Source organism: Microcaecilia unicolor, chromosome 1 (genome assembly GCF_901765095.1).
Source record: "Microcaecilia unicolor chromosome 1, aMicUni1.1, whole genome shotgun sequence".
Lineage (NCBI taxonomy): Eukaryota > Metazoa > Chordata > Amphibia > Gymnophiona > Siphonopidae > Microcaecilia > Microcaecilia unicolor.
Genome location: NC_044031.1, coordinates 60,396,447 through 60,419,357, shown reverse-complemented (window position 1 = coordinate 60,419,357; position 22,911 = coordinate 60,396,447). Strand labels below are relative to the sequence as shown.

At 42.2% G+C, this 22,911-nt stretch overlaps 1 protein-coding gene and 1 long non-coding RNA gene across 2 annotated transcripts in view; one reads left to right on the top strand and one right to left on the bottom strand.

Annotated features, from left to right (window-relative positions):
* Window positions 1–22,911, bottom strand: part of LOC115466482 — a 51,887-nt gene that overhangs the window by 4,253 nt on the left and 24,723 nt on the right. Inside the window, exon 2 of the long non-coding RNA XR_003941555.1 lies at window positions 17,677–17,764. This is a non-coding gene — a long non-coding RNA (uncharacterized LOC115466482). The remainder of the gene's footprint in view (window positions 1–17,676; window positions 17,765–22,911) is intronic.
* Window positions 1–22,911, top strand: part of AQP1 (aquaporin 1 (Colton blood group)) — a 74,631-nt gene that overhangs the window by 48,789 nt on the left and 2,931 nt on the right. Inside the window, 2 exon segments of the mRNA XM_030197727.1 lie at window positions 6,259–6,423; window positions 14,497–14,577. Of these exon segments, the coding sequence (XP_030053587.1) occupies window positions 6,259–6,423; window positions 14,497–14,577 (246 nt within the window).

Sequence of the window (22,911 nt, the reverse complement as noted above, 5' to 3'; positions counted from 1 at the left end):
TCACACTGTAATGAAACTGGATATTTCCAGGAAATACATCATTTAGTCAAACACACACATACATTTTCTATCATAAACTAACAGATATATAAGCCACTATTTTAATCAGAAGAATTCAAGGCATACTTCCTGAATAAATAGGTTTTAACTTGTTTTTGAAAAGATAAATAACTCGTAGCGGAAAGTAGAGAAGATTGAACCTCATTATCAAGACAAGCAGCTTGAAATGAAAAACGATTATCTAATAAGCCACCTCAAAATGGCATTTCTCCCTTATGTGGTATGAAGCCCCACCCAGTGCATCTCAAGAAGCAATGGGCAGGACAGGTCACCGCCATTTTGAGGTGGTGCTCACAGGAGGAGGGACAGAGTGCTACTCTCTTCCTCCATTTTCCAGGTATGAGGAAGTTTGGGAGGCTTGGAGGTTCTGGGGGGCACTAGACCACCAGGTAGGCCCTTGGGTTGAATAGTAGGGGGTCCACAGGACAACCATGTTTTTTTTAATTGTTGGTAGGGTAGGGGCTTTTGCATATAGGGGGACCCTGTGTTTGGTGCTTGGGCTTAAGTTTGACAGGTCCAGGCTTTTTTTTTTGGGGGGGGGGGGGCATTCTGGACTGTCAAACCTCTTCTGTGGGAGGCTTCCCAGGCACAATCCTCCCACAGAAGTACCCCTATGACCAGTGCTAATAATGTGCATAAACCTGCATGTTATTTTTAACTCTGATCACTGGGGAGTTAGTTCATTGTGCTTTTCCAGCTATTTTGGCTATTTGGAACAGCGCAGGGAACTGATCATCAGCCCTGCAACCAGTAGTTTTGAAGTAACAAAGTAGTCTTGTATCCTGCGTAGGGTTGCTAGCTGGCTCCCGATTTTTAAACAGATTGATCCAGTTCTGGTTTTACTTCACTGCATGGAGGGACTTGTAATTCTAATTTTCCTATTCCACATCCTTAAAAAAAGCAGAACTAGGCAGGGCACGTGAGTGCTGATGCAGGATGGCCGTATGCGAGATCTGCTGCACAGGCACAAACTAAAAATTAACTGTTTTTGATATCGAATGCTAAATATTTGTCCTAATTTGCAATACAATCGATGTGGGAAGATGTCCTCAACCAGACAGTCCAAATTGGATGCCAATTGTAACTCCAGTTCTGGAGTTAAAAGGCAAAAGAATGAACCACCCTCTCCATGTAAACAACAGTTTACCAAAGATGGCACTGGTGACTCACCTGATATTGCTGAACACTTAAATCCGATCACAGCCATATTAACCAAAAATAAAGCTATGATCAAAGACATTGAAACAAAGATCTCTCAACTCCAATGAACGTCTTTCTCAAATGGACAAATGCTTAACTACGGTAGCAAGTAGAATAAGTAACCTGGAAAATGGCTCCTCTCTCAGCAGTGACAATTTAAAAAATATCATGGACATTCAGAACACTCTGGAAGATATCAGCAATCATAACAGGAGAAATAACATTCAAATTGTGGGTGTGCCAGAAAACTCAGAAGGTAATAACATCATTAAATTTCTTGAATCATTCATACCAAATACATTAAACATTAAATTTGAGAAGGCCTGGCAACAAAAGACTCTTTGATATAATGATTGCTGTTGCACTGCGAACTATACTTTCTGACTGGAAAGTTAATTCCAAATTTTCATTTCAATTTTGGTGGAACTCTTTACATTTGATACACCTTTGATGTCTTCTGATGTACGGATACTTAATAATAAGGGTTCTAGCGCTAGAATGAACAAAAATGGGGATTAAAGGACAACATTATCTTGTACCCCTAGATGTGGGAAATATACCTGAAAGCATAAAATTAGCATTTACATGAGCAACAGGGTTGGACTACTCCTTCCCTCCCTCCCTCCCTTTTCCAGGTATGAGGGGCTTGGGGGGCCTGGGGTGGCACTAGACCACCAGGCTAGCCCTTTGTTGGGTGGGCTAGTAGAGGCTCCACTTGACCACCAAGGGTTTTTTTTTCTTGTTGGGGGTGCTTTTGTGTGTGGGGGTAGCGGGCTGTAAGCATGCAAATGCATGCTTGACAGGGTCTCCCCATTCCTTCTCAATGCCCTGGAAACCTCTAATGCCAGCTCCGAGCTAGCATAGGGTTTGCTGCAGGAGCAGCACCCTTGTTTGACATGCTTTCCATTGAGCATTGGGGAGGAATGTTTATGACCTTGGCATTTGCGTGCTATTAACATTCAGAGCCGGCAAGTTCATTGTTATACATGCTTGCCGACTCTGCTCCTAGGGTGCAGGCAAACGCGGATGCTAGTTTGACACTGATGGCCTCTAGCGCCCACATTTGCCTTTGATCATTGGGGCCTAGGAGCATACTGTGGGCACGTCTACTAGCAGATCTGTGCAATTAAACATTTCAGCTTGCAACTGGTAAATCCTAGAGAAGCCCTTATAGACTGTCAGAGCAGCTAGTTCCAAAAAGGAAAACTTCTTGGTCAGTCTAGGTTTTAAATCTACATTCCAAAGCAGTGTGGTATTTGCAGTCCATGATTTACCAATGTTAATTGTACCAGTCCCTGATTGAAATCAATGCAGGCCTTACAATGTATCAGCATGAGGTTATCAGAAATCCAGGACTGACCTGAAATCTCCTTGCTGGATCCGGGTAACTTGAAAGCTCTAGGCTAGACTAGTAAAATATTTATTTGAGCATTGCCAAGTTACCCGGTTCCAGGAGGGAAATGTTTTAGCCACCCTTGATTGTGATCTTATCTAACAATGCAATGTGGTATTTGCCATCCATTGAAAGCAGTGCTCTCAGTCCCATAATGCACCAGGATAGAACTGATGGAGCTCCAGGACTGGACAAAAACCTCCATCCTGGAACTGGATAACTTGGCAGCTCTGATATTTTGTAGGAACTTCATGCTCCTAGCTGCTTGCAGCTCGTCTTTGAATTACCTTGAATTCTATTTCAAGAATAAAACTGGGAACACATCACTGGAAAATGATTGTGCCATGGAATTATGGTAATATTATAGTTAAGCTGCTATAATGTTATTATAAATAGCTTAATTTAGTCAAATCTACTATATAGTTATACTAACACAAGGAAATGGTGCAAGGGACTATACTTGCTCTACAGGCAAACCTAGGCTTGAAGATTGTACTTCCAAAATAAGAGTAGTTGATATAAAAGGCAGATTTTTCTTTCTATGTGGTTTTTTTTTTCATAGTAGGGCTTTAAAGGTTTGGATCTGTGGACCTTGGTGACTTTCAGAAGATAAAATTAACTGATACCTTGACGGAATGTTTGCTTCATGTATCACATAGGGTTACCTGATACACTCGACGGGGTTCATCCAGTCCTCAGCTTACTCCTCTGCATGCAGGGGCTTGTTAGCTTCCTTTAATTAGGGAATGCAATTGAGAAATCAGAACTACATGTTCCTGCATGGAATGGATTAAAACCCAGGATAAACCTTGTTGGGTCAATCTGGAACCAGTTGGCAACCCTACAATGTATGTTGCTGTTGGTTGGCTGCTTGAGTTCTAAACTTCCATACCACAGAGTTGCCAAGTTACCCATTCCAATCTTGGTTTTAGTCATACATCTTAAGCAGTATGGTATCTGCAGTCCCTGATTCTAGTCATCGAAATCAGTGTGGTTATGTCCTAAAACGCACCAGATGCAGCTGCCAGAAATCTAGAACTGATCTAGAATCTCTTTTCTGGAACTGGGTAACTTAGAAACTCTGGGCCCGATATTCTGACCATGGGAAGGAGCTCAGCTAACTCCCACAGTCAGCGGCCAGCCTGGATATTCAATGCTGGTTTAAATTTAACTGGTCACTCCAATATTCAGAACTGGTCAGTTAAGCTTAAACTGGACAAAGATATTCCTGTTATTTCAGCAGCCTAAATTAGCCACCAAACATAGCTAGCAATGAGCTGAATATTATTTCTCAAACTTCCCCCAAACTTCATCCCCTTTTTATTTTGTCTCTCTTATCTTATCCATTTCACACTCTCATTTATTCCCCTAACCCATCAACATACCTCCCACTCTTACTTACCAATGCCAAGTATGAACATCCCTCAAAATTCCCATGCCATCTGTCCTATCTATAAGTCCCTGCTCTGCTCCCCAACATTCTCTCATTCAATCACCAGCTCCCAATCATCTCCTGATCTGTCCCCCCACCTTGTACCCTAGCATCATCCATCTTCTGATCTGTCCTCCTTCTCCCCTAGTCCCATCCAAAATATCCAAATCGCTATTTTCAAAACCCATTTTAAGATGTTTTTCTATGCAGGTCATCTATAGTGCACCAAAACACAATGAAGCATATTGGGGGTTGGATTTGGGAATTCCCAAAACTTGGATGTTTTTCTGCTTTAATGGAACAAAGCAAAAATGTCCAGGGCTAAAAGACATTTTGATCTAGACCTCTTTTAATCATGACTAAGTCACAAAAAAGTGCCCTAAATGAGAGATGAACACTGGAGGGATTAAGGCACGATCCCCCTTTACTTCCCCAGTGGTCACTGACCCCCCTCTCATCTCCCAAAAGATGTGAAAGAAACAGTATATACCAGCATCTATGACATCTTCAGATGTTATAGCCAGTCCTATAAGAGCAGCAAGGATGTCTCTGGAGTAGCCTAGTGTTCAGTGCAGTGCACTGTACAGAAGGGGGACCCAGGCTCATATCCCACTCTGTTCTACTTGTACTGGAAAGTGTGAGCCCTCCAAAACCCACCAAAAACCTACTGTACCCACATATAGGTGATACCTGCAGACATAAGGGCTATTGTAGTAGTGTATAGTTGGGTACAATAGGTTTTTTTTGGTGGGTTCTTGCAGCCTTCCCATACAATATAAGGGGGTAGCAGTGAGATGTGTACCTGAAACCTTTTATGTGGAGTCCACTGTCCACTGCAGTGCCCCTAGGGTGCCCCACTGCTCTGCTGAGATGTCTCTGTGGCCAGGCTACTAAGAATGATGGCTCCCTAGATATCCCAATGTTTTGTTTTTGTACATTTTTTTTTTCATGAAGAGGTTTCTTTTTCTGACAGATTTGCAAGAAAAAAGCACTGAGCATAAAACATCTAGCAAATGACCATTTTTATCACTATGTTTGTCACTTTATTTTTGGACTTTTCAGCAAAACATCCAAAATCGGGTTTAAACATCATATCTACTACTACTACTACTACTACTATTTAGCATTTCTATAGCGCTACAAAATGTACGCAGAGCTGCACAAACATAGAAGAAAGATAGTCCCTGCTCAAAGAGCTTACAATAAAAAATGCCCCTCCATATAAATTGCCCCAAAAATGCACATGCAAATTTTAGTGCCATTTATAGACTCGCTCCATTACTCTCTTTTAGCCAAAGCAGCTTAATATATGTCTTCATACATGTAAAGTGTTGACTGCTGTTATCAGCTGTTTAAAACCATGTAGAGTTCACATTGGCCTTGTGGTTGCTATCTCACTTTGTTTTCGACATGTAAATCTCATATAAAAATAAGCAGGATCGGGAGCTTTGTTTGCACTTTAACTGACTACATAGAAAATGCCACATAAGAACTATTCAAAGAAAAACATATATATTGTCTATGAGGTTAATTTTCAAAAGAGTGCACTGTTCCTGATTTATCTAGTCCAAAAATTGGCCATCTAAGCTGACTTTCAGCTGGACCTATCTGGCTAGTGGCCTAAACAACATAAATTTGACTGCTGGATTTAAGACTAACTTACTTGGCACAACTTAGCTGGCCAGCACAGGAACACTTCCAGCAGGGTAGCAGGCTGGCACTAGGGGCTGACAACCAGTGCAATTACCCTTGGTCCCTATGCCAATCGGGGACCCCAAGTCTGCCACAAGCTGAAAGAGGCATAGCCTGCTGCAGGCAGACTTTGGGGCCACATCCTCAGTTTTTGCCCTGGGCCCCTGCATGTCTGCAAAGGCTTTGCAGGGTAGTGAATCTAACCAGCCAAATTTAGTTCCTCTGGGAGAGAGATTTTCAGCCCTTGTAATTTCAACAGCTAAGTCATTGCTTAATAGATATATCTCATAGAAATCAGCATTTATGTACCTCATGTACTACTCGATTAAATCACCCTCTTGGTTAAGGATAACTAGTACTGAATATCCAGCCTGTATTCATTTTTGAGAAGTTTAGATATAGTTCCCGATCTTGTGTATTTTCATCTGAATTTGTATGTTATGGGGTACAAAAGTAACAGTTTTCTTATGCTTTGTTTAAGCTTGCAGCAGGAATCAACAGTGGACAAGGGCTGGGCATTGAAATTATTGTCACCTTCCAGTTAGTGTTGTGTGTCCTTGCTACCACAGACCGGAGAAGAAATGACGTTACAGGATCTGCACCTCTGGCTATTGGGCTCTCTGTTGCCTTGGGACATCTAATTGCTGTAAGTTCAGCTGTTTTCCTTTAAATGTTACTCATCTGCAATCCCCTTCCCCCCATCAATTAGGGGAAAGATGTTATTTCTGCATGTTTTGCTTAACTTCTTTTGCATAGTTATTTATTATGTTGTTATTTACTATTCTAACAAAATAGAAAATGGCCGCCCCAGGCAGCCATTTCTATAAATTCTATTTACTCTTCTCCTTAGAAGTCATAAGAATAAACTGGATGGTGCTGTGGGACTTGAAGCTGTGACTTTTTTTGGATAATTTTCTTATGTTGGCCCAAATAGTATAAACCACCCCTAGTTTCATTGGAACTGATTTAGCCCTTAAATTAACATTAGATTGATTCAATATAACTTAGAAAGAATTCAGTTTTATCCAGAACTAGTATGATTATTAGAAGTCTGCAATTTCTTGGAAAGATGATGAGCTGTGATGCCATGTTTCTGTGGTGACAGACTTGCAATTTTTCACCAAGCATATAACCCTAAATATTAACATTCAGTAGCATAGCTGTCTATTAACTTTAAACTTATAACTTAGACATTTTGGGCCAGATTCTACATGTGACACTGAAAAAATTGGCGCAAATGGAAGATACAACTAATTGTATTTAATAAACCAACGAAAACCTGGTGTAAATTCCCATGTCTAACTTTAGGCGCAAAGGGATAGATTCTATATATGGTACCTGAAAATTCCAAGTGGAAACAAATACTCCTAGGCATATTCTGTAAAGTATGCCTAGTCTTAAATTTCTACGTACGCTGAGCGCTGGTCCACTCGACTGAATTTAGTCACGGTCAATAAAGCCAGCTAAAACCTGGTGTAAATCCTGATGCCTAAATTGGGCATGGAGCGGGTGCATTCTATAACAACAGGGAGGTGATGCTGGGGGAGGGGGAGGGCAGTCAAAGTGTTGGGTCATACACATGTGTTCCCCTTCTGAAATAAAGAATACACACACACACACACACACACATATATATATATATATATATATATATATATATATATATATATATATATATATATATATATATATATATATTTCAGTCCTGCCCTCATCCATTGACTGCTCAAATCATACCCTCTTTCAAGATAAACTTAAATAGGACATATACAATGGGCCTTCTAAAATCAGATTTTACATGTGTATGCTCTATACATGTGTATTTACTCATGTATGAGCTTCTAAAATGTGTACACTGAGGGCCATATTCACTGTGCACATATGCATGTGACTTGGATAATTTCAAATAGCTCCATTTCTGCTCATGAAACCCTATTTTCTGCATGGAGATGCTTTTGAAAATTACAGTGCCAGGATGAACTGATGTGCACTGCACAAGATCAGCCCTTTCTTAAACATCCATTTAAAAAGCAATGCAGGTTTTCATTTCCCCATTTCCCTTTGTTAGCCCCAGTGTTTGAAATACTTGAAGGAAGCTTGATTCTCTTTCTATATTTAGGGCTCCTTTTACAAAGCTGTGGTGAGCACTAACGTGTAGTTACCATAGCTTAAAAGAGCTTACCGTGGACAAGTGGCATAGCCACATGGGGCCACGGGTGCCTGGGCCCCCCAAATTTCCTCAGGGCCCCTGGTTTTGCTGGCAGGGGTCCCCAACTCCTGCTAACTGAAGCCTTGTCTAGTGCCGGTCTCCAACACCGCCGCGTTGCCTGCCCCCTCATGCTCTGCATGTTCCTTTTAGTGTAATTGTGCATGTTCAGTTTCACTTTCGTGTGACTGTGACAAGGTCTATTGTAAATTTATATATATTAAAAAAATACTGTAGCATAGAGATGAACAGTAAAATAATTGTAAATTAGAAATTTTTATAATCTACAATAGACCTTGCCACAGTCACAGGAAAGTGTTTTGAGTAATATTAGCACATGGCCATTAATTCAGAAAATGGAAAATCGGCTATTTTCTGGCAGTGGTAAAAATGACCTTAGCCATGGGCGTAGACTGGGGGGGGGCGAGGGGGGGCATTGCCCCCCCAAACGACGATGACCCGCAGCGGCGAACGGGCGGCCGGCAGTAGTAAAGGCAGCAAGCAGCAGACAGGCTCGACTCCGCTTCCCTGCCCTCTCTGCATCCCGCCTTCCTCTGATGTCATTTCCTTTTGGGCGGGACGCAGAGAGGGCAGGGAAGCGGAGTCGAGCCTGTCTGCTGCTTGCTGCCTTTACTACTGCCGGCCACCCGTTCGCCGCTTCAACTTCGGTACCAGGGGCTGTTGGTAGCGGCGCTGCAGTGATTACAACAGTCTGCCTCGGAGCCTCAGCCTTCCCTGCCACACGTCCCGCCTATGCGGAACAGGAAGTTGTACCAGAGGAGGCGGGGACATGTAGCAGGGAAGTCCGAAGCAGACTGCTGTTATTGCTGGCTGGCTGCAGACAGTGCCGCTACCGGCAGCGATCAATGCAAGTGAGTGAGGAGGAAGGAAAAGGGAGAGACGTTGGAACCGGGATTGGGGGGGGGGGGGTGAGAAAAGGAGAAAAATGGAGGTACTGTTCAGCTGCACCTTTGGGAGGAGTGAGGTGATGGAACCATGTGGGTAGGGGTGAATGGTGGCAGGAGGAGGATCCTCAGGATGGAGGGAGAGAGGTGCAGGTCTGCTGTGCTGGATATTTTTTTTTTTTGGGGGGGGGGATGATGAACAGAGGAAGAGGTGATGGATTGGGGGGGGAGAAGGGATTGTTAGATGTGGATTAGCTGGTAGGAGGGAAGAAGGGAGAATGGAAGGTAGGAGGAAGGGAAGAGAAAAGAGAGTGTCAGGGAGACAGAGAAGCGAGATTCTGGTCATTGAGGGAGCATAGAGACAGGGACACAAAGGGACAATGGTGGACAGAGAGGGGATAAGGGCATACAGGGACAATGCTGGGAGGGAAAAAGGGATATTGGAAGATGCAGGACATAGGGTGGGTAAGAGGACAGGGGAGATGCTGGAAATGGGGCGTAAGAAAATGATGGGGGGTGCTAGACATTGTACGGGGATGGGGACAAAGAGGGGATATGCTGGACATAGGAGAAATAATGATATAATGGAGAAGCTGACATGGAAGGGAAGGGGACATGGAGGGATGCTGGATTGAAGTAAGGGAAGGAGAATATGCTGGACAGAAGAGGGTGAGAGAAAGAGAATATACTGGTCAGAGGAGTGAAAATAGGGAGAGAGGGTGCTGTATAGAAGGGAGGAAATAGAAAGAGAGTGTGCTGGAAGAGGGGAGAATTAGCAAAAAAAAAAAAACCCCAGGAATAACAGGATGAAGATTGGGGTGAGGGACACATTGAGGGCAGATACTGAAACTCCAGGAAGGGTAGGGACAGGGCTACTGCATAAAGAAGGCACTGCATAAAACAGAAGACACTTGGGACCAAAGCGAATAGAAAAACTAAATGATGAGACAACAAAGGTAGAAAAAACTATTTTATTCAGAATTTATTAATTGGAATATGTCAGCTTTTGGAAATGTGCATCTGTGATATTTTGCATGTAAGTTTCAATTTTTCTGGTATTGCTGCATGCTGAGTCTGTCCTTGGAATTAGTGCTGTTATGGTTTAGTAAGAATATGAGTGTGTTTTTGCACAATTTTTTGTATAGCGTTTTGCAGTGGAGAGATTGTGTGTTGGCCTTACTGAGGTGGCACCAAAACATCAGAAAGGGTGTAGAGCCTAAATCATGACACACTACCTCTTGAAGGATCTACATATAGAGCAGTGGCGTAGCCAAGGGTGGGCTTGGGTGGGCCCAGGCCCACCCACTTTGGGTTCAGGCCCACCCAGTAGCAGCATACATATGATGTGGCTGGCAGGGATCCCCAAGCCCCACCAGTCGAAAACTCCCAACAAGTGTCCCTCCTGCATACCTTGTAAGTAGCAGATCTTCGCCTGCAGTGAGCAGTGACATACATACTGCTTGCACCAGCCCCACAGCCTTCCCTCTGGTATTTCTGCCTAGGTGGATACAGGAAGTTGCATCAGAGGGAAGGGTGTGGGGCCAATATGAGCAGTGTGTATTAGTTGCTGCTTGCTGCTGGTGAAAATCTGCTATTTAAAAGGTATACGGGAGAGGGGGGATGTTTGAGAGACCATATGGCATGCAGGCGAGAGAAGGAGAGACCAAATCACCTGTGGGATGGGGCGAGGTTCTTCTGCCCACCCATCTTAGGCCCAGGCCCACCCAAAATTGGGTGTCTGGCTACGCCCCTGATATAGAGCCTATGCATTTCTAAGGTCAACACTGGCATGGTATGGGAAAGGGGGTGGGGAAATACTACAGGAGAGGAAGAGGAGGTGCTGGGTAAGGAGGAAAGAAGGAAGGGAGAAAGAGCTGGCTTGATATCTCATACATATTCATTATGGTTATTCCCAAAAAAAGCCAGCTCTTTTTCTCTTCCTTCCTCCATATTAGCATATTCATTTGCATATGTATATATGCAAATGAATGTGCTAATATGCTCCGCCCCATCCTTTGCCCCCCCAAATGAAACAGTCAAACTACGCCTATGGCCTTAGCACATGGGAAAGAGCCATGTAAGGGCTCAGTGAAACCACTTTTTACCACAGCTACAGAAAAGGACCCCTTAGAGATGGACTTTTTTTAGGCCCTGGCAAGCTGCCACACAAACTACTTTTCACTATCCTCAAGTGTCCTTTTCTCAGCTCAATTTCTGTAACACTCGTACACACCTGCCAGCTGTTTCCTGTCTGCGAGCTAACAAATCATGCCCGTTCTTCCTAAATCCCCCCCCCCCCAAACATACATCATTCCTTAATGATGCTATAAATGCATGCTATAAAACCGACCATACTGTATGTTTTTATTTTTTGCTAAATTAAGTTATTCAGTGCATGTTATATATGGATCATGTAATTCCCATCTCCTTTTTCAAATTCACATTACTAAAAAGCTAAAAATATCTGTTTTATATTGTTAATACCAGTCAATACAAATATACAGTGGTGGAAATAAGTATTTGATCCCTTGCTGATTTTGTAAGTTTGCCCACTGACAAAGACATGAGCAGCCCATAATTGAAGGGTAGGTTATTGGTAACAGTGAGAGATAGCACATCACAAATTAAATCCGGAAAATCACATTGTGGAAAGTATATGAATTTATTTGCATTCTGCAGAGGGAAATAAGTATTTGATCCCCCACCAACCAGTAAGAGATCTGGCCCCTACAGACCAGGTAGATGCTCCAAATCAACTCGTTACCTGCATGACAGACAGCTGTCGGCAATGGTCACCTGTATGAAAGACACCTGTCCACAGACTCAGTGAATCAGTCAGACTCTAACCTCTACAAAATGGCCAAGAGCAAGGAGCTGTCTAATGATGTCAGGGACAAGATCATACACCTGCACAAGGCTGGAATGGGCTACAAAACCATCAGTAAGACGCTGGGCGAGAAGGAGACAACTGTTGGTGCCATAGTAAGAAAATGGAAGAAGTACAAAATGACTGTCAATCGACAAAGATCTGGGGCTCCACGCAAAATCTCACCTCGTGGGGTATCCTTGATCATGAGGAAGGTTAGAAATCAGCCTACAACTACAAGGGGGGAACTTGTCAATGATCTCAAGGCAGCTGGGACCACTGTCACCACGAAAACCATTGGTAACACATTACGACATAACGGATTGCAATCCTGCAGTGCCCGCAAGGTCCCCCTGCTCCGGAAGGCACATGTGACGGCCCGTCTGAAGTTTGCCAGTGAACACCTGGATGATGCCGAGAGTGATTGGGAGAAGGTGCTGTGGTCAGATGAGACAAAAATTGAGCTCTTTGGCATGAACTCAACTCGCTGTGTTTGGAGGAAGAGAAATGCTGCCTATGACCCAAAGAACACCGTCCCCACTGTCAAGCATGGAGGTGGAAATGTTATGTTTTGGGGGTGTTTCTCTGCTAAGGGCACAGGACTACTTCACCGCATCAATGGGAGAATGGATGGGGCCATGTACCGTACAATTCTGAGTGACAACCTCCTTCCCTCCGCCAGGGCCTTAAAAATGGGTCGTGGCTGGGTCTTCCAGCACGACAATGACCCAAAACATACAGCCAAGGCAACAAAGGAGTGGCTCAGGAAGAAGCACATTAGGGTCATGGAGTGGCCTAGCCAGTCACCAGACCTTAATCCCATTGAAAACTTATGGAGGGAGCTGAAGCTGCGAGTTGCCAAGCGACAGCCCAGAACTCTTAATGATTTAGAGATGATCTGCAAAGAGGAGTGGACCAAAATTTCTCCTGACATGTGTGCAAACCTCATCATCAACTACAGAAGACGTCTGACCGCTGTGCTTGCCAACAAGGGTTTTGCCACCAAGTATTAGGTCTTGTTTGCCAGAGGGATTAAATATTTATTTCCCTCTGCAGAATGCAAAAAAATTCATATACTTTCCACAATGTGATTTTCCGGATTTAATTTGTGATGTGCTATCTCTCACTGTTACCAATAACCTACCCTTCAATTATTGGCTGCTCATGTCTTTGTCAGTGGCCAAACTTACAAAATCAGCAAGGGATCAAATACTTATTTCCACCACTGTACAAATGAAAGCCGAATATACCAAAGATCACAATTTCCTTTGGTCTAAATTTAATTATGGTTTAACTTGCTCTCTGATAGTTAAGCATACAGATATGTATATAGATATATACAACCCTATAAAATATAACATGCAGTGTGAATAGAATTAAACATAGGTGTAATAGGTATGTGTAGACAGACCCCACCCCCCAATATTCAGCGCTATTTAACCGGCCAGCAACAGCTTCTGGCCAGTTAAATAGCATTAAGCTGGCTAAGCACTACTATTCAGTGTGAGACAGCCGGCTAGCTCAGCTGAATATTAGTGCTTACTGCCAGATTCCATACAGCATGTCTAGCATTCCATGCCAGTGGCATAACTATGGGGGGCTGTGGGGGCCTGGCCCCCCCCAAATTGGCTCTGTGCTCCTGGTTTTAGTGAAACTGAGCATGCGCACATGCTCAATTTCATTAAAACGAGCATGCCGGACATGAGGGGAAGAGAGAGAAGCAATGAGGTGGCACCAGAGCTCAGCGCTGGACAAATGCTTCAGCTGGTGGAGGTTGGGGAACCTTGCCAACCAAGATATGTGCGGTGGCAGCGACGCTTCAACTAGCAGGAGTTGGGGACCCCCCCCCACCAGCTAAAGTATGTGCAGTGGTGGCAGTAGGTGGGGAGCGGCAGGGCAGTAGTGGGGGGGGGGGCGGTGGGGAGGCAGACCAAAATGTGCCTCCCCACTTTGGGCTCTGACCCCCTCCCACCTCAAGGTCTGACTACGCCCCTGTTCCAAGCTGAAATCCAAGTGTATTCCATAACAATGCGCATAACTTAATTGGCTTAACAAGTTAATCAGTGTTGATAGCAGCACCTAACAAGTGATAGTGAGCACTAATTGGCGTTAATTAGAATTTATGCACACAACTCGCTAAGAGTATTCTGTAGTGAACTGCACTTAAATTCTAATGTGTGCAGTTCAAAAGGGGTGTGGTTATGGGTGGGGAAATGGGCGTTCCAAAATTTACACGCATAGTTATAGAGTGTGAATAAATCTACGTGCAGGGATTTATGCCACATTTTTGTAGGTATAAATGGAGGTGCTTAGTTTTAGGCACTGGGATATTAACTAAGCGTATTCTATACACCTTGCCTAAACCTAGGTGCCACATCTAGAATACGCTTAGCCGGAACTGTTTACCGTGCGGATTTTGTAGAAACCTTATATTGAATCTGGCCCTTAGCGGCCAGCCCAGTTGCCGACTATGTTGTGCAACATAGCTGGTTAGCGCCAATATTCATCAGCTGACCGGCTAAGTTTAGTGGCCAGATAAACCCGCATAAAAAAACCAGGTCTATCTTTGGCTGCTATAACTTAGCCAGTAGGCCGATGAATATCGGCTTAACCAGCTATGTTCATAGTGACCAAACCCCCTTTTCGTCTATTCATTTTAATCATGGCAAAAGTAAACTGTCAGCAGCATACAAGTGTGCCACTTTTACAGTGCTAGTGATAACATTTCTTTGCTCTCCACAGATCGACTACACTGGCTGTGGAATGAATCCTGCCAGGTCTTTTGGTTCAGCTGTGGTTGCCAGAAATTTTACTCATCATTGGGTAAGTTCAATGAGAACAAAAGGTTACATGATGAGAAGAACTAAATCACAGGACAAAATATATAAGAAAATTAGGCAGGAACAGAGATATTCAAAGGACAATTTTAAGACACTTATCCACATAACTGAACCTGGGAAAACTCCCTTCCATCAATGGAGCTGAAAGAGCATACATATTATGCCACATGGTCATACTTTTAACTATATTAGAGATCTGTGGGATGCTATTTTGAAATAGTGCAAAGTAAAATAAAATAGTGCATGCAATTTCATTTCAGTGTATTCTGTTTCATTTATTGTATGCTATAGTTTATGGTTTATTTACATTTGATATACCATCTTTGCTAACTCGCAGTGCAAAGCGGTTTACATAAAAAATGTAAAAATCAACATATATAAAGAAAGGAACTACAATTTGGATAGAAAAGATGACAAGAAATTGTAAAGCACACCACAAAAACTAATAAACCACACAACAGGAAAAAGTGAAGAGCAATAAGGAAGGTCTATGGAGGGGAAGGGCTGACTGACAAACATTGAGACAGTACCCCCAGTGCAGGATGGCAACTAGCTTAGGGGGAAGTGTATACAATATGAAACAACCAAGTTTTAAGCTCAATCTTAAATTTCTTAAAGGATAATTTGGTTCTAATATAAAGGGGGATTGAGTTCCAGAGGGAAGGAGCCATGAAGAAAGAGGCCTAGTGCCTGGTGGATTCTAGCTGGGCCATCCTCGGCCCAGGTACAACCAGGTAGTAATCATTTAAACAATTTAATACAGGGGCAGGTGAATAAAGGATTGAGAGTGAAGACAGATAAAGTGGAAGGCCTACTCTAAATGATTTGAAGGTTAAGGCAAGAGCCGGAAGCCAATGATGATATTTTAGTAATGGAGAAACACGGTCATGGTGACAAGCATGACAGAGGAGTCTAATAGCTGTGTTTTGAAATGATTGCAATTTTTTCAGTTGGGAACAAGGGTAGCCCAAGTAGATGATATTATAATAGTCTAATCTGGTGATAAAAAGTGAAAGATTAAGTGAGTGAAGAGTGTTGTGATCAAAATAATGTCTAACAGAGCGAAGTTGTTGAAGAATTTAGTAATTTATATTTTATTCATTTATCATTTATGCAAAAAACATAAATACATCTTTAGAGAAAGTGAAAACATTTTCATGAAAATAGAACATAATTGTAAAAGGAAAAAAAAAAAAAAGGAAAATTTCCTCTAAAGTTTTTTAGTCCACTAATAGTGATCCAAGATCCAGGAAATATCAAATCAAATATAATAAAGTAAATTGAGATATCAAGTAGACAGAGCCAAAGGGAGCGCAGCTGGGCTTCGCGCCAGCAATCAGGGACTACTGCACTATTTCTTTAGAGGTAATAAAATCTGATAACTTCTCAGGTTCAAAGAAAATATAGTTAACAGAATTCAAAGAAATATAACATTTACAGGGGAACCTTAACATAAAGGTCCCACCAATATGTAGTACTCTTTCTTTTAACAGAAATTTCTTTCTTTTTCTTTGAGTTTCTCGGGCAAAATCAGGGAATACTTGTATTTTTGCTCCCAAGAAGGGTGAATTAGCGTGACGAAAGTAAAGCCTAAAGATATTATTTCGATCCAACTGCAGAGCAAAAGTGACCAAAAGCGTTGTTCTCTCCGTTATTACTTCCAAAGAGGACTCTAGAAGTTCTGTTAAGTTCAAATCAGGTTGGGGGTTAACAGGCTTTTTTGTCTCTCCAGCTCCAGAGATATACAATAATCTTGTAATAGGTGGGTATCCCTCAGGGGGAATACGCAATACTTCATTAAGATATTTTTTAAACATATCTGCAGCTGACATGAGAGGCATTTTAGGAAAATTGAGGAAACGTAAATTGTTTCCCCTAATCTGATTTTCCAAGTATTCTGTTTTTCGCTTTTGGAAATTACTATCTTTCATCAATACTTGCATAGAAGAATTCACCATTTTAAGATCATTATCAAAAAGTTCCATCTTTGTAGATTGTTCTGCAATTTTTCCTTCTAAATCGTGTTGTAATTTCTTTAGCTCCGTTACTTCACCTCTAAAAATACCTGTTATTTGCAGCAAGTTGGTATTCAGTCCCTGTATTGCCTCCCATAAGGAATCCATTGTAACGGTCGCTGGTTTGCTCAAAACTCCAAGAATCGTAGAAGGTGCAACAGGACTTCTTTCAGACATTCCTGTCTGAGTTGACAAACTCACTGGCATAGACGCGGCGGTAGGGCCCTCACTCGCAGTTGCGGATGACCGACTTCCGGACTCAGCTTGCTGCGCTCTCTGCCCCGCGGTTTCACTTCCCGGTCTTGGAGGAGCTATTATCGGAGGAGGGCTCAAAGACGCTTCCTCGGCGCTTAGGTCAGATTGTTCTCCCGGACCTCCCAAAGCGTTCACTCCGGTTCTCGGCGTTCGGAGCCCTGATTCTTCAAGCGTCAATTGCCGCATGGGAGGTGAGTCAACCCTGCCTGTGGAGGAAGGCACTCCGAGTTTTCCTTTCCGCTTCCCCATTACAGGGCCGCGGTTTCTCAATTGGTAATTTTACTAGGAGATTTCTGGAGCTCTTTCCTGCACGTCTACTCAGGCAGCCATCTTGGATCCCAGTTGTTGAAGAATTAAAAAAAACCCGACTCTATATATATTAGAAATGTGAAGAGCGAAGGTAAGGTGGGAGTCCAGATTCACACCCAAGTAGCAGAAAGACTCCACGGGTTGAATAGTCATCCTGAACAGATTTAAAGCAGAAATTGAATGTGCGATACCTCCAGTAAATAAGCAAGCAACCGTCTTGTCCTTATTCAGAACTAGTTTTGAGAGGGCTGATATCAGGAACAAAAGGGTTGATTGCGAAGAGTAGACGCATAGATGTGGCTCCCATATATAGTGCATAGTAAACAGTGCATATTAAAATGAAATGCAACAAAATAACATGAATGGACACATCATTCCTGAACCTTATTAAGCAGAAGCAATGAAGAGAAAGGAACTATATAGAAATATTTCTTGTTTTTGTGGGATACATTAGTAACTTTCCATGAGGGAAGCATTTCATACTTTGCACTTCTCATACATACCAATTAATTTTTTGAAGGAAGGCAAGTTTTGTATCTGTTTATACATATTTTTCTTCGTTCTTCATATAGAGCAGGACTATGCATGAAGCTGTGTGACAATAGAAATATAAGAATGCAAATTAATCATCGTTCCCATGACTTATACTGATGTCAGAGCACAGGCATGCTCCATCCACTTTCTCTGCCCTTTTCCAGATGTTACTAATGTCAGCTGAGTGACTTGTGAATGCCTGAAAAGAGATAATGAACCTCATCCATGCTTTAATTGACCTAATAATGCATTATATGTCAGAGACCTGAGGTCAGTCAAATCCCAAGAGAAAATGGGTTTCTTTGACTTTTCTGGAATATGCAGTCCTGTTGGAAGCTTTTTTTTCCCCAAACATTGGATATACATATGTTTTTGCCCCAAGGTGAAAGCCTGTGACCATAAATCTTTCCATGAAGGAGGTGATTCAAGCATTAAGTATTTTTCAACAAATTCTTTTCAATTTGGCAGTGTCCATTTTTTAACTTCATTTTTACTGAAGCAATAAATATATTGTTCATACCTTCTTTCTATTCATAACTTTCTCCTATTGATTCTTTTCCCTGGAGGTACTCTGCTATAGATGACCGCTAACTAAGCTAATTTTGATTAAATTCAGCTTGCCTGACTTCCCTTCTAGATTTATATTACTCAAATGTATCATTTGATTAATGAATAGTAAAATTGATCCATAACATTATGCATTGTTCATGATAAAGTCACCTCATAACATATGCATTGATTCAAGGTTTGTGATTCACAATGTGCATGGTGACTGTCTTACCGTCCACATTAGAGAGAAAGGTAAATAGATTAAAATACACTGCTATATTTATACAAAGAAAAAATACAGGAGGCAGGACGGTAACATTTGAAACCCTGGTTCCGTCACTCCAGATCAAAAGAGGTAGGGTGATGCTGATACACAGAGAGAACAATTTTATATGCAAAAGACTGCCCTGGGTAATGTTTTGTAAATATGGGGGGTAAATTTTGGAGGTAGTGTGAAATGTATTCCTGAAATACAATCAAGGAAAATATAAAAGAAACACATCATCAGTCATATTCCAAAAGCTTGCGGTATATGGTTTTCTGCTGGTAGTATTCTACCGACAAAGCTCCACCATCCTTCCACTCCTGTCTCCTCAGCTCGAAACCTTGGGGTCATCTTTGACTCTTCTCTCTCCTTCTCTGCTCATATCCAGCAGACCGCCAAGACCTGTCGTTTCTTTCTTTACAACATTCGTAAAATCCGCCCCTTTCTTTCCGAGCACTCTACCAAAACCCTCATCCACACCCTTGTCACCTCTCGTTTAGACTACTGCAATCTGCCTCTTGCTGGCCTCCCACTTAGTCACCTCTCCCCTCTCCAGTCGGTTCAAAACTCTGCTGCCCGTCTCATCTTCCGCCAGGGTCGCTTTACTCATACTACCCCTCTCCTCAAGACCCTTCACTGGCTCCCTATCCGTTTTCGCATCCTGTTCAAACTTCTTCTACTAACCTATAAATGTACTCACTCTGCTGCTCCCCAGTATCTCTCCACACTCGTCCTTCCCTACACCCCTACCCGTGCACTCCGCTCCATGGATAAATCCTTCTTATCTGTTCCCTTCTCCACTACTGCCAACTCCAGACTTCGCGCCTTCTGTCTCGCTGCACCCTACGCCTGGAATAAACTTCCTGAGCCCCTACGTCTTGCCCCATCCTTGGCCACCTTTAAATCTAGACTGAAAGCCCACCTCTTTAACATTGCTTTTGACTCGTAACCACTTGTAACCACTCGCCTCCACCTACCCTCCTCTCTTCCTTCCCGTTCACATTAATTGATTTGATTTGCTTACTTTATTTATTTTTTGTCTATTAGATTGTAAGCTCTTTGAGCAGGGACTGTCATTCTTCTATGTTTGTGCAGCGCTGCGTTTGCCTTGTAGCGCTATAGAAATGCTAAATAGTAGTAGTAGTAGTAGTAGCACACACATGTAGGCTCATTGCAGAGAATGATCAGAAGTCTCTCAACACTTTTAAATAGCCTTTGAGATACAAAAGAATGCTACAGTGAAGGGCAGTAAAACTCTAAACATTTTACACAGGACGGTTGTCTTATGTGGGTAGTGAGAATCTTGAAAGACAGGTATGATGGACGCACATCTCAAAATATCTTAAAGAAATTAGCAACCATATTCTGCATGATAACCATCTGTTTTCCTACGTGGTCTACAAAAGAAGCCTTAAGCAGAAAAAAAAGGTTAGAACAACCTGACTGGGAATAAATACATTCCCCCCCCGATATTCAAAACTATTTTATCGGCCATTAACGGAACCTGGCCGGTTAAATGATACTTAACCTGCTATCTGGCGATATTCAGCAGGGGATAACTGGCTCTCCCCTGCTGAATATTCCCAAGTAGCGTCTAGGAGATAACCAGCTATATTGTATGATATAGCCAGCTGTCCCTGAATATTTAATTCATATCTGGCTATTATAAGTGCCCACATCGGGTTGCTTAAATAGCTAGTATATCTTTAGCCGGTTTGAAAGTAACTGGTTATCTTCTAATATCGACTTAATCGGTTAACTTTAAACAGGTAAAAATAAACTGGATATTCAATGCCTGTCACTGGAAACAGCCTGGCATTGAATACCTGGGCTGACTGCCGACCACGGGAGGTTTCCTTTCATGGTCTGAATATCAGCCCCAATGTCTCTTCAAATCACACTGATGGATCTGGAGGTATTCTGCAAATGAAAGCAGCTTTGTTTGCTTTTTTAAACCATGTTTCTTTTTATCAAAATTGATTCCTAAGTTAAAATGTTTTCAAAGACTGCCTAGGTCTTTTCCACCTTGTAGCATTTTTGATTATGCATTTAATAACATTTGATATTCCCCTTAATTGTCCTAGAGGACCCAGAAGCAGCTGAGAATCAATCATCATAATACTTCACCCCCAACTCACTTCAATACCACCACTTTAACCTCTAGCCCATATACACACTTCTTACAATCCCCAACTTCACCACCAACACAGACTCAATAACCACCCCTACCCAACCATCTCATCCTCCCACTCCAGCCTTCCAGCTTGCTGCTTAGAAACACCATTATAAAACCATCCCTCACCAACTCCATCAATCTGCACTACCACTATACTTAGGTATAAACTTATAAACTTGCCTGAGTAACCAAGTCCTCACCTTCTTCGGAAGGTCAAATAATTCAGCTCAACTTTAATCTCCAAAGGAATAGAATTCCAAAGCCCTGGAGACCAAGGCACAGATAACTGGGCTTGCTGGAAAGATCTTAATGATAGCAGTAGTTTATAATATGAGAATAGACTGGACAGAGATCCTGGTCCGGCCTAGTGCAGGCAGTGAAATAATGAGGTCAAAACCTTAAAAGTAGACCTTTACTTAGAGCCAACATAGGCCACAAATAATTGGAGTGACATGAGCCAAATGTATTTATTTATTGGGATTTATTAACCATCTTTATGAAGAGAATCACCCAAGGCAGTATAGTGTAGGTACAGCTGTGTCCAACAACTGATTTCTGCCATACAATCTGCTATCTTCCCAGCCATTCCCTCCACCGAGGTAACGGGGAAAAAACCTGAATATCATCTGCATACATTCTGTAGCTAATATTCAATTTACCAAATACTGCTCCCAAAGATGACATACAGATGTTACACAACAGTACTGAAAGAGCAGACCCTTGCAGAGTCCCTCTCATAACTGGATGTACAGACACTTCATTCTTTACATGCACCTGCACTGTTATTCCACTCAAATAAGATTTAAACTACTCATACACTGTTCCCCGCACCCACAAATGGAACAATTTAGGTAACAACAATGCCCCATTAATAATGGCAAAGGGCGAGATGTCCAATGACACAAGACAATATGCCTTCTTATCATCCATCCCTCTACGAATCTCATCTATAGTTGACACTAAAAGTGTCTCCACACTATGCTGTTGTCTAAACCCATACTGAAAGGGAGAGGGATCTTGGGGTGTTAGTATCTGAGGATCTGAAGGTGATGAAACAGTGTGACAAGGCAGTAGCTGTAGCCAGAAGGATGCTAGGCTGTATAGAGAGAGGTGTGACCAGCAGAAGAAAGGAGGTGTTGATGCCCCTGTACAAGTTGTTGGTGAGGCCCCACTTGGAGTATTGTGTTCAGTTTTGGAGGCCGTATCTTGCTAAGGATGTAAAAAGAATTGAGGCGGTGCAAAGAAAAGCTACAAAAATGATATGGGATTTGTGTTACAAGACATATAAGGAGAGACTTGCTGACCTGAACATGTATACCCTGGAAGAAAGGAGAAACAGGGGTGATATGATACAGATGTTCAAATATTTGAAAGGTATTAATCTGCAAATTTTCTGGAGATGAGAAGGCGGTAGAACTAGAGAACATTGAAATGAGGTTGAAGGGGGGCAGACTCAAGAAAAATGTCAGGAAGTATTTTTTCACTGAGAGAGTGGTGGATACTTGGAATGCTCTCCCGCGGGAGGTGGTGATGAAAATGGTAACGGAATCCAAAAATGCGTGGGATAAACACAAAGGAATCCTGTTCAGAAGGAATGGATCCTTAGAAGCTTAGCGGAGATTGGGTGGCAGCACCGGTGGTTGGGAGGCAGGGCAAGTCTGGGAAGACTTCTATGGTCTATGCCCCAAAAATGGCAAGGATTAATCAAGGTCAGGTATACATATAAAGTAGCACATATGAGTTTATCTTGTTGAGCAGACTGGATGGACCGTACAAGTCTTTATCTGCCATCATCTACTATGTTACTATGAAATGGATACAGCCCCGATCTTAATCAACAAACTCTTCCAACGGCTGTAGTGCTACCTTCTCAATCACTTTACCTACCATTGGAAGCACCGATTTTGGTCTATAATTACATGCCTTTTCTGGATCCAATGAAGCAGCATTCAACAAAGGTTTTACAGTTGCTAATTTCAAGGCTGTAGGGAAAATCCCTAAATGCACGGATAAATTAACAACAAAACTTTATAATCTACTGCTTTCCTATGTACAGAAGTACATAATTTAACATCCTCCTTAACAAAATAAATATCCAAAACATCTATAGAATATTTATGGTAAGACATCAAAAATTGCAAATGAGGATCCAGAAAATTTCACCAAATAGCAAAAGACTGCAGTTCATCTTCTGTACCATTCCAAAACAAAAAA